The sequence below is a fragment of the Myotis myotis genome, unplaced genomic scaffold, assembly GCF_014108235.1.
Source record: "Myotis myotis isolate mMyoMyo1 unplaced genomic scaffold, mMyoMyo1.p scaffold_m19_p_10, whole genome shotgun sequence".
NCBI classification, from domain to species: domain Eukaryota; kingdom Metazoa; phylum Chordata; class Mammalia; order Chiroptera; family Vespertilionidae; genus Myotis; species Myotis myotis.
Genome location: NW_023416314.1, coordinates 74,629,612 through 74,644,052, shown reverse-complemented (window position 1 = coordinate 74,644,052; position 14,441 = coordinate 74,629,612). Strand labels below are relative to the sequence as shown.

Genomic DNA, 14,441 nt, shown 5'->3' with positions numbered 1-14,441 from the left:
ACGGCTCTCAGGGAAACTGCTGGGAGCCCCGCGTCCAGGCAGGCTGGGTGATCAGAGAGGCGAGTGTGTCCCTGCGCACTGGGAAATATGGAATTACTTTTCCCCACTAACTAGAGCATGATTAGAGAACTGGCCCTGATTCTCGGCAGGGGAGACTTTCGTCACATCTGTTATGTGCCACCAGCTTAAGAAATGGCAGAGACTCGTGGTTATAGTAAAGGCTCTGGGTTCAAACTGACTGTGTTAGCATCTTGGCTCCCCTCTCAGGCTGTATGACTTTAGACAAGTCATTTGACCTCTCTGTGTCTCAGCTCCTTCGTTGCTGTAAACGCTGGGTCTTAATAGTACCTACCTCACAGGGTTATTGTGTGAATGAAATAAAGTGAGTCATGTAATATGCCTTGCTCCGTGCCTTTTACATAGTAAGCGCTCAACATCAGTAGCTGTTCTTCTTAACTGCTTAAAATAGGAGCGATGGTTATTCAAACTTTTTTTTTTTTTTTGAATAATGGCCCACTCTTGACAATTGAATGAATGTTTCAGACCCTCTCCCTTTGCATATATTTTCAGCCAGTCTGAAACGCCCCTGAAGGCCACACCTACGATACTGAAGCCTAGGTTAAGAAGTCCCAATGTAACACAGGCAGAAGTGATGCATTTTGCTGGCCCAATTTCTTAACAAAACTGGCTTGCGTTTAGGGACTACTCTATTAAAACTGGTGGATTTTTTATTGTGTGACTTTTTGTGTGTGTTAAGATCTGCCTTGGACATGGGAAGTACCCACTGACACACACACACACACACACACACACACACACACACACACACAGAGCTAGATCATTTATTTTTCTTTTCAAGAAGTTTTATTCCGCCTCTGTCATCTCCTCGCTGGTGATAGTCACAGGGTTACCATAATGAGTCATTTGTTAAACTAATCTGTGTTTCCATAGCCCGCGTGGCCCTCTGTACTGAGCTCAGGCCAGTCAATGGCCTCTTTGTCAGGCTGATTAAAATATAAACTTGCATGCCAAAAAAGGCCCTCCTTTGGCTTAAAAGCCGTCTTTCTTTGTTATAAATGTTTACATTTTTGTATCATGAAAAACAAAAACCCTTTCAATGACCTAAATCCTTCAGTGGCTCAACAGATCTCTCAGAATACAGGCTAAGATCCCACAAAGCCTTAATGGTATGGACCTCCTCCCCTCTGCCCCTTGCTCACTGGCACACTGGCTTCCTGCTGCTCTGTGGACACAGAAACTCACACTGACCTCAGGGCCTTTGCACTTACTATTCTCATTCTTGGAAGACTCTTGCACAAGCTCTCTGCATGGCTGCCTCCCTGACGCCCTTCTGGTCTCTTCTATAACCACCACCTTATATGAAATTTCCAATTAGTCCAATCTCCATACTTCTATCCTCAGTTCTTACCCTGCAGTATTTTTTTCCAGAGCAGTTATCCTCTCTGTTCTCTATTGGAAATGTGCCAGGCATGCAGTAGGTGCTCAATAAATGTTGGTTACCCGGGTAGATGAAGAATTGAAAATGACAATTGAAGGGAAGAGGGAAATCAAACCACTCTTGTTTTTCTCTTCAGCAGAGTCACCTGATGTGAAGAAGGAGCAAGACCACCCTGCCAAGTCCCACACCAAAAAGCACAGTAAGTCGGCTGGCTTTCAGATGGCACTTAGCCCGTCCTGCAACTTGGGTATAATTGGAGGCCACTAGTTTTTAGACAAAGGTTGCCTCTGCCTGCTGCCTCCAATTCTTCCCACTGGGGAGGGTGAGAAAATAGAGGCAACACTTACTGGCAGAGTAACCCCCTGAAGGAACCCCCAATGAATATATGGCCTCATTCTGTTCTTTGTTCTTAAAAAACTGAGATTTCCTATAGGCATGGGGTTAGCAGGTTCCTTTTCTCCAGAAAAAAAAGCGGGGGGAGGGGGGGGAGAAAGATAGAGAGAAACAGCTGAGATGCAGTATTATTTGCTGTTGCTGAATGTTGGCTTCCTACCTTTGTAGACTTGTTGTTCCAAGAAATAACTTTATTCTTAAGATTCAACTGTGCTCCTTGGGGGTTGTATGTCCCCCAATAATAAAACCTTATGAAAGTGTACAAAATATCAGAGATAAGGTGTGTGTGTGTAGGGCCGGGGGGTTGTGTAGAAATAAATGAAGATGGTGTAATCAAAAATTGCAGGGAACTGGCCATCTTCCTTATCTGCTACTCCAGGTCATCCCACAGAGCCCCTCAAACTGGTAGGCGTGGGTGGGTTTGTGTGTCACAAGTCTACTGGGGGATATAGTTGAATTTGCTAATCTTATTACAGTTACCCCTTCATTTTTAAATTGGCCCCCTCAACCTCAGGGAGACCTCACCCCCATCTGTTCTAGGAGTTACAATACTAGAACCCAGTCAGTGTGCACAGTTGCTGGGTGGGAGTGATTTAACGGGTGAAGTACTTGCTAAATAAAAGTGGTTGAAAGTTGCCTTCTGGGGAAGGAACACGTTGAAACGAATCCCAGAACAGTTGTCAACAATACTTAGAAGATACTCTAAAAATAGGCCACCTAACACCTATCCTTTCCTCTTGATTTTGCCACTAGTTAACTATGTAACCGTGGTCAAGTCACTTAAATCCTGTGTCCCAGTTTCCTCTTTTGCAAACTAAAAACAAAATAAAAAAACTGTGCTAGTTCATTGTCAAACATCTTGTTCATATGTACACTATTTGGGAATTCTGTGATCTGGCTTTGCGGGTGGGCAGGGGGAGAATTGAGGATCTCCCGACGGATGGAAGATGTTCCAACTCTATGCTTGCTTGGCGCCTGGTTCGCTGGGACTTCGGCCATCACTAAACTCCCCTTTCTGCTTCTCAGACCCTCGAGGGACTCACTTATGGGAATTCATCCGGGACATCCTCCTGAACCCAGACAAGAATCCAGGGTTAATCAAGTGGGAAGACAGGTCGGAAGGCATCTTCAGGTTCTTGAAGTCAGAGGCGGTGGCGCAGCTGTGGGGCAAAAAGAAGAACAACAGCAGCATGACCTACGAGAAACTCAGCCGGGCCATGAGGTGAGGGGGTGCTGGTCTCTCCGCACACGAGACGGCCGCACGACCAGGGAGTCCCCGGCAGGCTCATCTGAGCAGCCACCTTACCAATGTCCTCTGTTACAGATATTACTACAAAAGAGAGATCCTGGAGCGGGTGGACGGACGGAGACTGGTGTATAAATTCGGGAAGAACGCACGTGGATGGAGAGAAAATGAAAACTGACCCTTGGAACACAACCCAAAACAGACCCCACATCCCAGCAAGCCGGGAACTCCTGGATGTAAATATGTCCAAGACGACTTTTCTCTGCTATTTATGTACCATGAGGGAGAGAGGGAGGAAAAAAAAATCGACTTCTAACGGGAAGAAGGAACACTACAGTTGATAAACTCATTTTGTTACTTTGAAGTACATCCTGTTTGGGGAGCCAACGTACACAGTTTTCTGTGAATTATGATGCTGTATGTGGTTGTGATGGGTGTTTGCCTTTATTGTGAAGTTCATTTCCACTTGCAAGAAGAATGGGTCTGTGGCCTTCATGCTTCTTGCCGAGAGAAGGGGAAAAAATTGGAGGGCATTAAATATTTTTATATGCAAGTGATTTAGGAAAAGGTGGCGTGTGTCCTTCGCACCTAAGCAACTACATGGCCTCATTAAGAGAGGTGGGCGTGGTCGCAAGGATGAGCTCCATCTGGGGTCTCCTATTGACGGCATGAACTGGAGGCTGCTGGGAAGTTTCACCTGACCCTTAGGAGCCACTGCGTGGAGAAGGAGGACCTCCAAAAATCCAGGAGGACTGTACTCACTGCATAATCACATGACTTGCAATCTGTAAATCAGCCAGAAGAATAAGGGTGGGGGCATTTTTTTCTCACTCAGCAATGATTCTGATGCCAAGGCTGTCTTCCTCCCTTCCCCGTGGATTATTGGTGGAACAAACTTCAATCACCACCTCTGCTCACTTCTAGTTACTTAAGAAAGGGTCCAGTCTTGGTTATTTTTATCCCAATTGCTAAGAAACTACATGGGAAAAAGGAGGTGGCAATGAGTTTGCTCTTGTATTCCTATAGTCCATGGTTTCTCAGTGAACACAGTTGACAGTTTTGGCTGAATAATTCTTTGCTGTGCATTATTTGACTCTCCTGTGCATTGTAGGATGTGTGGCACTGTCCATGACCTCTACCCTCTAGAGGCCAGTAGCACTCCTGTTCCGAGGTTGTGACAACCAAATATGTCTTCAGACATTTTCAAGTGTCCCCCATGGCAGAGTGGGGGAGGAGGGGGGCAAAATTGCACTTGATTGAGAACCACCGATTTAGCCAGTCAAGATGACAATGGTGACTTATTCTCAGAAGAATAAGATATGTAAGATCTTTTAGTCCCTAAGAAGAAGCAGAAGCAAGATTCAAAGTCCAGCTTCTTTCTAATTTTTAAAATATTAAGGAAAGTGGGCTTAAGTAACTAGAGGGACTTCTTTTCAGAACCCCAGATGAGAGACAAAGTCAGACAAATTGAACAAAGTAATGTAGCAAGAACAAAGAGAAGACATTTTCTCTGGGATCACAAAGCAGACTAAAAATTATATTGTAGAAAGAAATGCTGAGAGAAAATGTGTGTGTGTGTGTGTGTGTGAGAGAGAGAGAGAGAGAGAGAGAGAGAGAGAGAGAGAGAGAGAGAGAGAGAGAGAGAGAGAGAGAGAGAGAGAGAGAGAGAGAGAGAGAGTAAAAAAAGTTTAAAAAGAAAAAAAGACATAGAAAAAAAAGGATGAAAGAGAAAAACAGAGAAGAGCTTAGGAGCTATAGTCAGTAAGAAGTTAGAGACTTCAATGGTGGGGTTTTTGGGGGTACCTGGGGACTTATCACTGGGTCTTGTAATCTGGGAGGTCTGTGAGCCTGTAGACACTTTGCAAATGGATTTGAACATCCACCCTTTTGCAACTTTTCTTTTGGGATCCCCATGTCCTTGGCTTTCTCCTCCCTCCTGCCTCTCTTGAGCAATACTATGGGGCGGAAGACACGTACCAATAAGAGGGAGTGCTCTTCATCAACTAATGGACCGCCTGCCACCGTGTCTTAGCTAGCAGAGGTGAGCAATTCTTAGTCAAAGATTGCAAAGTGTTTGTAATGTATCTAGAAGGCTAGGAGTAAGAAGAATTAACAATTTGTCTTCCTTATAATGACAACCATTAGGAATGGTGATCTTTGCACACCAGGGTAGTGAGATGAATGACCTTCTGAAGGTACAACCAAGTTCATTTTTGTTTCTGCCTGGCTTGGTCATCTCCACAAAGGTGTTACTTCGTGTTGTTAAGTAACAGTTACTGAGGGAACCAAGAGAAATAACAGTGAGCAACCCAGCTCCGACACATTCCTGTAAAAGGCACACCTTGTTTTCCAAGCCAGGCTAAGAACTGTGAGGCCTTCCCAGCATTTGACTATACTTCACACAGAATGAATTAAACATCCAGATATTTGAACTGGTGTCAACACATGACTGTTTGAGTGTCAGTGTGCGTCTGAATTGTGTGAAGATATTAGGGGCACCTGCTAATCCTCTCTCTGCTATTCCTCCCTTGGCTTTGCTTATTTGTCACTTAAGGTGACTAGATTGTTCTCTGTATTTGCCCTTCCCCTGTAAGTTTCTTATATTCCTCCAAATTGGCTCTTTCTGCACCTTCTCTGTTGAAGAGCAATCTTTGCTAGGTAGTAAGCGAGACTGGGGAGTACCGACTGGAACAGTTCTGCAGATAATTAGCAGATTGTGTTATTTCTTGAGAATGACGGTTTCTTGGCACCCAGTTCCTACTTAAATAGGCTGGAGTATTAAGTTCTCAGATTATCTCTCTATTGTCTTGGCTTGAGTTTGATGCATTTTCTCTGTGCTGTTCGTGACTTGGAGAACTCAAGGTAATCGAGCCATGCCAACTTGGGGTGTGAACAGAATACTTCCCACCACAGTGTTGAAAGGGAGAGTAAAATCCCAGAGATAAGCCAGCATCAAGTGAAGCAACCCCTTCTTTGCGGGGGACACACAGTTTCTCCCTTGAGAAGCTTGTCTGTGCTGGGTGCTCACATGGTCACCTTCCTTAAGCGAAAGGCTTAGACTCTTACATGTAGTTTTCATGGGAACCCGAGGCAGGAGATGTATTGCTAAGATGTTACCAGACTCAGGTTATCCATGGTGCCTAGTTATTTGACTTGACGAAACTTGAGTACGGCCCTGTCTCCCAGGGCCATACCGACAGCTTCTTGAACTTGCCTTCTGAGCCAGGCAGACCCAGGTTATGAGTTTTCCTTTAGACAAGCTAGTCCTTTCTCAAAGTGTTTGCCTTTCTAGACTGTAAGCTCTTTGTGGACAGGGACTACATCTTATCAATATTTCCCCTCTGCACCTAGCATGAGATAGGTGCTCAATACATATTTGTTGAGTTAACAAATGAATGTCTTCTGGAAGACTCCTTGGATTGGGAGGCCAGACCCAGAATTGGGATGTGAATCATTTCTTCACCGGAATAAGAGCACAACGGCCATAACTTCAAGGACATGTGACCCTATTAGAAGAACATTTTATTGTGAGACTCCTTACTTTGCCTTCCAACCTTCACTGAAATGAAACCAAAACAGGCCGTTTGCTCCCGAAAGTCATGTGTTGGATGAGAATTCTGTTGCTTTATTAGGAACTGTGAGATTTGTCTGGTATAAGAAACCAGGAATGTACCTTTGACCTGTTTTAACCAATGAAGATTATGAATGTGTTTATATGATGTAAATTGCTATTTAAGTGTAAAGCAATTCTAAGTTTTAGTATTTGGGGATTGGTTTATATATTTTTTTTGCTTTTTGAAAAATATGGAGGGATCTTTTGATAAGGTGAGTCATGCATGTTAGATTTTAGTTTTGCAAGTGTGATGTTTTCCAAATGTATAAAAGATAGGAAAAATAGTAAGAGGGAAAGCAATCATATTATTCTTCTGTAGTTTAAAAAAAAATTTTCAAGTGCCTATATGCACTGCATGAAACCAAGTATGTGAAGAGTTTATCTAATTATATGGGGTGTAATAGATGCTCCATATAAACCTAATGGATGAACACTTACTGTCTGAAAGGAAGAACAACCTAGCAGTCACAATATCAGAGCTGAATTAACCTCATTTCTGCAATAAGAGATACAGCGTTTAATAAAAACACATTGAAGCTGTGCCTTATGAACCACTGAAATGTGTAAACGGTCACAAATTTAGCTGAATTGGGATTAATCTTTTCATAGCTGTCTGCATAAACCTTGCTTTTCTTCCCATCTGATTTCTGGGTAGACAATTTGTAGGAAATGACCCTATTACAACTATTTTTTAAAGATCAGAAATCTTGCCCTTTTAACTATGTTAAATTCAAATTGAGTATTCCTCTTCTATGAAAGAATTATATTTTTCAAAATATGTTTGTTTTGGTTTTTTTGTTTGCTGGGTCCCAGAAAGCACTAATAAAAACCACATAGACCATCTTGTAACTGTGTGTTCCGTGCTTCCACAAGCCATCCACAGCTGGGCTTAGAGGAAATGCACGTAGTCTATAGCAACAAAACCTATGCAGTTTTCGCATTTATTTATTCAATAAGCCTTTATTGAACATCCACTCTGTGCCAGGCACTGTCCTAGGCACTGAGTTATGGCACAGAATGAGAGACAAAACACACTGCTCTTGTGAAGTTTATGTTCTATCAAATGGAAATGGACAAGAAACGAAGCACTAATGGACAAAACAGAGCATGTCCGATGTGTAGTCAAGAAATGAGCAAGGAAGAGGAGAGTGCTGGAGTATGTAGGATATACTGCAAGTTTAGGCAGGATTAAGAATGAAACATTCCAGTAAATATCTGAAGGATATAAGGGAAGGAGCCATGATAATAACTGGGGAAATGATTCTTTATTAAAGGGACCAGCAAGTGCAAAGGTCCTGAGGTAAGTGTGTTTCTAACATATCCAAGGAACAGCAAGAAAATCTGTTTATCAGAGTAGATAGACTAAGCAATAGAAGGAAATAGCATAAAAGAGGCCCCAGTCGACCAGATCACGTAGAACTTAGAGGCCATTAATGAAGGCTCTAGGTTTTCTTTTGAGTGAGATGGGATGGGGGATGGGGAGGGGGCGAGGGGAGAGACACAGAAGAGTGACATGCTCCAACTTCTGGTTTAAAAAGACCCCCTCTGGCTTTGTGTTGAGAATGAATGCAAGAAGGCATTCAATGCCAAGTGTACATTCTTTTTTTTTTTTTTTTTTTTTTTTTTTGGGACTGAGAAATGAAATTGATTTTATTTGTGCAGCTAAAGAACAAATGAAGATATGAAATCCAGCTATGGTAAAATCAAAACAGAGACATGCCGAGGTCCAACCCCAGCAGGTCCAGGGGTCCCCAAAGGCGTGGATGGAGTCGGCGAAGAAGGAATGACATGGGGACAGCGTTCAGTTGATCAGCAGGCTAGCCAGGATCTCCATCCAGGATCTCCAGCCAAGTTCTGGTCTGGATCTCCAGCGAAGTTCTGGTTAGGATCTCCTGCCAGGGTCTGTGTCCATGTTCTCTTGCTAGGTTCTCCAGCCAGGTTCTGTAGCCATGTTCCCTTGCTAGATTCTCCAGCCAGGTTCTGTCCAGGTTCTCCAGCCAGGTTCAGTTACCAGGTTCTAGTCAGGTTCTCTTGCCAATTTCTGTAGTCAGGTTCAGTGCAGGATCTTTTGCCATGTTCTCTCGCTAGGTTCTGTCTCTAGGTTCTGAGGCCAGTTTCTGTCCAGGAACTTTTGCCATGTTCTCTCCAGCAAAGTTCTTCTGTCTCTAGAGAGTTCTGTGTAGGTCCTGTGCCTAGGTTCTGTCTCTCTTGGTTCCGTATTCTAAGTTCTGTCGCCAAGTGTACATTCTTAGTGAAGGATATATACAAAGGAAGGTAGAAAAGATTGCTCTCGCATTCAAGCTTCCAATACAATACTTAAAAATATTTCAAAGCAGTAGCGAGCACTACCAGTTCATAACATATTTCTCCTGGGCCCAGAAAGTCCCAGCCATTCAGTCACTTGACTTCATAAATAATAATGAAAATAATAATAGCCAACCATTTTGGGAAGATCCCCTTGGTCCCAGAATCTGTGATATATTCTTGACATCCATTTGATCTTCATGGAAGGCTGTGATAGAGAGAAATTACTCCCAATTTTTAAAAGAGGGAAAAATGAAGGTCAGAAAAGGTTAAATGACTTTCTCAAGGTTGAACAGCTAGAAATATGTGGGACTTTCCCAAAGTCCATACACTTAACCCTAATATTCTCTAGTTTGCCGTGATACTAATATCACACACACATGCACATACACATACAGTTGCATGGTTAATACTGAGTTAAACAATGTATTTCAGAGTTACCTACTGTTAGAATTTCTCAGAGCCTTTATTGTGACAATGTGCATTGTGAATCTATGAGAGAGGAAAAGTGCTCCCAATTTCCCAAGCCCATTTAACAACAGATTCTTTTCATCAAAGACATTTTTATGAAACCAGTACCCTTTAAAATAAAACACACTTATGGAAATGATGTTCTTTAAAGACTACTTCTCTGATGTAGAAGAAGCAATATTTTCATATCGGGCCAAATTAGTATGCTGAAAATATTCATGCGCATCAAACTTGGCCAACTTTGTATATATTCCTTTTCTTTTATTCTCAATGAAAAGAAATCCCCTCACTGCCTTGGGCATTACTTATTTTCATTAACACATTTCTCAGAAATCACCATGAACTTGCAAAGTGACTTCTTTGGGAACTATAAACTCTCCTGATTTTTTAAAAAATATATTTTTATTGATTTCAGAAAGGAAAGGAGAGGGAGAGAGAGATAGAAACATCAATGATGAGCGAGAATCATTGATTGGTTGCCGCCTGCATGCCTCACACTGAGGATCAAGCTTGCAACCCGGGCATATGCCCTGACCAGGAATTGAACCTGGTCAAGGCTGTACAGCTAGAAATACAGCTAGGTCGATGCTCAACCACTGAGCCATGCTGTCCAGGCTCTCCTGAATGTTAACTCTTTATAACCATCTGTGCAAAACTACAGAGACTAGCCACATGTGGCTATTTAAGCTTAAATTAGTTCAAATTTTATTAATAAAAAATGTAGTTTCTTAATTGCACTATCCACATCCCAAATGCTGAATAGCCACATGCGGCTGGTGGTTACTGTATTGGACAGTGCAGATACAGAACATTTCCATAATCAACGAAAGTTCTATTGGACATAACTACTCTAGAATCTAGCCTGGGAGGATTGGGTAAGGGTGGGAAAGGTAGTGAGCAAAACTAACCAACAGTGAAATAAGATCCAGTTAGCCATAGAAACCAAAGGTGACCCTGAATCATAGAGAACAAAAAAATAAAGACCCAAAGCAAATATCTCTGTGTTTGCTGGAATGGTGACAGCATTTACCAGTGCAAACAAGTTTGATGCTGTCAGTGGAGTCTTGGTGTGGGAGGATTTGATTATTCTTATCTCCAAACCCCACAAATACCCTACAGTCATTAATATGAATGTTCCTTCCAAGGAGGTGGCTTTCAGGTTGAGAATACTGGCAGTGGGGGGAGATCATGAAATGGTAAGGGAAAGGCAAGATCCCCAAATAGGAATGGCTGGCACTGCCCACTCTCTGCTCTAAAAGGCAGTAGTACCATTTTCTTCCTTCTTTTTAAGACCACCTTCCTGAATAAGTAGTTCACCCATAGGCAACCAATTTCCCTATAAGTCAGTTGTTGTCTATCACAATCTGGCTTCTGTTCACATCAACTCACTGAAAATGCCCTTAAAGGACATAGTCAAATTCATCCTGGCCTCAGGGACTTTGCTTTAGCGGTTCCTTCTTTCTAAAATGCACTTTGGATCTTTATGAGGCTGGCTCCTTCCAGTCATGCGGGTCTCAGTTCAAGAAGTCGCCTTTGCTAACTGATCGCACTGGCTCCAGTGGCTCACCTGCCTCCCATCACTTCCTAATGCATTATCTTCCGTTTATCTTCTTCTCAGAACTTACACTATCTGAAATTACTGAAATTATATTTTTAATTTATTAGTTTACTTTTCTAGTATTTTACTTTTCCTGCCAAATAGTAAGCTCCAGGAGAGCGGGGACCTAGTCTGCCATGTGCACCAACATATTCCTAGAGCTAGGAGGTGCCTAACGTATGTATGTGACTCCATAAATATTTGTTGAATTAAATATATTCAGATTCCAAAACCTTTTATTTGACTTTATGATTTTTGACACAGGTGACCTGCTCTCTACTTTTGGAAAAGATCTATTCCCTTGTTTTCTGTAACAGTTTTCTTCTTCTGCTTTCCTGAGTACTCACTCTTCAGTTCTTATTCTCCCCATCCTTCTAACTGTGTGTGCTTCCCAAGATTAAATCTCAGCTCTCCTCTCTCTTTACATGCTCTGCCCAAAGCTTAGCCCCTTGAACGCTCAGTTCAGAGATGTCATAAGGATACAGGTAGATACAGGTTGTTTTCTTTCTGGTCCTGGCTTCAGACTGTGAACATGTCACTCAAATTCTCTATTCTTTAGTTTCTTCACCTTTTAGATGGAGACAAATACCAACTTCCTATTGGTATTGTGGGAATGGAGTGGAGAGATTCTAATATTTAATAATTCTATAATTTATGGATGGTTTATACATAAAGGCACTGTGCTAAGCACTTCGCTTTTTTTTTTTTTTTTTTTTTTTTTTACTTTTAATGCTCATTCTAACCCCATGAGACAGTTACTACGTTGTCTCCATTTTGCAGATGAGGAAACTGAGGTTCACAGAGGCAGAGGCTCTTGCTTGAACTCACCTTCCTGGTATGTGTCTGAGCTGAGATTTGAACTGCTCTCTGGCTGAGTCCAGAGTTTGGGTCTTTATCATCATACTCTATTGTCTTTTTTGGACAGTGTTATGAAAAGAATGAGGCACTGAATGAAGTAAAGGAATTATTACTAAATTTGCGACAACTCAAAGAGAAGTATTTAGAGTGGTTAGTCTGGGAGCACAATGATACCTAGCCAACAGGGCTGTTTTCAAGCCATTTTCCTCTGAGTTAAAGTCATACCTGATCGTTTCTAACCAGGGACTAAGATTCAAAGAGGATTTGGTGTCTGATCCAAATACTGTTTAGTCTAAGAGATGCTCATTTGGTGCAAACTCCCATCATAAGAGCACAGAGAGCTTAATGCACAGACTCCAGGTCACCCAGGCTCTTAGCTAGGAGGGGAGCTCCTGTTCATGCATCCTTTCATCCACAGGTGAGCTTTTTGAGTCCTGTGTTTCTCATAATCACATGGATCTTCCATCGCCAACATAGAGACGTCCCCAAAAAGGGTCCTTTTCCTCCTGGCCTTCCTGGTGATGCCCTGCAACCTTCTTAGGCTGATTCTTCTAATCCAGCCAACATCAACTCCCATCTGGGTCCCAGACACGTCTGGGAGGAAAAATTGCACATCCTAGATGTTAGTGGAAGCAGGTGTGGAGCCAGAAAGAACAAGGCAAGAGCTGCTGAGAAATGATGCATGCAGAGGTCCCTAGCAGTGCTAAGGAAGGAGTACACGAGAGTGTGTATCTGGAAAAAGATCACATTAAGCATCAAATCATCAGCTCTCTGACGTCTTTGTGCTGCTTCATTGAGCACGTCTGTGTGTGTGTGTGTGTGTGTGCGCGCACGCACGTGTGCACGCGGTTGTGTGCATGCCTGTCCTCTCTCTCCCCTGCTCTCTGTGTCTCGTTCAGTGTCCCGGTTTCTTTCTCATACCCTTCCTTCCCCTTACTCACCAGTCCCTTTCAGACTCCCTTTTTTTTCAAACCGTCTTTCCAGGTTGCTGAAAGACAGAACTGACAAGAGGACAGTCCCGGACCAGGACTGGTGCCACCTCTCTGAAAGCCTCATAGTGACAATAACAAGTGGTATTTACCTAAGAGCTATAAACACACCAACTGTTCTCTCCTTGACTGTTTAGTCATGTCATTCAGCATGAATGGACTTTTCCAATGGCAAACAGACAGAGAAGAAGAAAAACAAACAGTGTATTCACGTAAGATAGAGTCTGGGATCCCTGCTGAAGCTGTGAAAACAGAAGACATCTCTTAAATTTGACCTGAGGACACATCTCACCTTAATGGGGGTACACGGGATTCTGGGCCCATGTTGGACTCTGTCCTGAAGTTCCCCGTGAGAGAGAAAGCAAAAAGTAAAGGATGTGGCTGTCTGGCATATACAGGGGGAAATATGCTTCACCTATTCAACAGCTGTTAGCTATGTGTTGATCACAACCCAGGCGCCTAGCACTGCACCAGCTGCTGCCACAGTGCCCACGACAGAGTAAAGGCAAAGTCAAGTGGCAGGTCCAAGTTCACATGGCAGGTTAGTGTGAGAGCCCGCTTGACTTCCAGTACTACCTCACCATGCTGCCTCCATCCCTGATGCCCATTCTTTCTTTGGGAAGGAGATATCTTTAAGTCCCAGGACTGAAAAACAGGCTCATGGAGTAAAAAAATCACACCATTTTAGTTGGAACAACCCCAGTTCCAAATCTCACACCTTCACTACAAGCTGGGTGGCCTTGGACAACTGACTTAACTTCTTTAAGCCTTAGCTTCCTCATGAACAAGCAGGCATTCTAAGTTGGAACTTATGCTTTGTGGGGGAGAAGCCAAATAACCAGGGTAATGCATGGCAGTGTGATCAATAATAGAAAAATGCAGGAAGATGGAACTTGGGTTCCAGTCATAGCTCCGCCATTGAGTGGCCATGGGCCCTTAGGCAAGTTTCTTAAACTCTCTTGCTTTGGTTTCTTCATCTGTAAATCAACAGGTTAGACCAGGTCATCTCTGAGGTTGTTCCAAATAGAAAGTTCCAGAAATTTATGAAAATAAGTTTGGATCTAGCCCAGCATTTATTTCAATCTTTATAATTTTGTCAAACTATTTATTTATTTTGAGAATAAATTAAATTATATTTATTAAAGTGACTTGTAAATTCTTTCTATTTTATTTTTTAATTGAGAGAGAGAGAGAGAGAGAGAGAGAGAGAGAGAGAGAGATTTGTTGTTCTACTTATTTATGCATTCATTGGTTGATTTAGTATGTATGTGCCCTGAATGGGATCAAACCCTCAACTATGGTATACTGGGGCAACTCTAACCCACTGAGCTACCTGGACAGGGCTAAATTCTTTTTTCTATTAAATGAATTTGATGACTTTTGAATTTCAAATTATACTCAATGCCCCAGGGACCTGTTTATTTTTTTGTTTTCAGCAAAATACTACTTCCTGTTTCTAAGAAAGCTTACTCAAAGAAGGAACTTCATTCATCTGTTCAAACCTTCCTTCT

The 14,441-nt window shown here is 42.5% G+C and overlaps 1 protein-coding gene across 5 annotated transcripts in view; it reads left to right on the top strand.

Moving 5' to 3' along the window:
• EHF (ETS homologous factor) overlaps positions 1 to 7,490 on the top strand; it is a 42,243-nt gene extending 34,753 nt beyond the window's left edge. For 4 of the 5 annotated variants that reach the window (XM_036326250.1, XM_036326251.1, XM_036326252.1 and 1 more), the window contains 3 exons: positions 1,596 to 1,658; positions 2,879 to 3,074; positions 3,177 to 7,490. In XM_036326250.1, coding sequence (XP_036182143.1) covers positions 1,596 to 1,658; positions 2,879 to 3,074; positions 3,177 to 3,276 — 359 coding nt within the window. In that variant the 3' untranslated portion in view covers positions 3,277 to 7,490. The remainder of the gene's footprint in view (positions 1 to 1,595; positions 1,659 to 2,878; positions 3,075 to 3,176) is intronic. The other variant, XM_036326249.1, reaches the window with a different exon arrangement.
• The last annotated feature ends 6,951 nt before the right edge of the window (positions 7,491 to 14,441 follow it).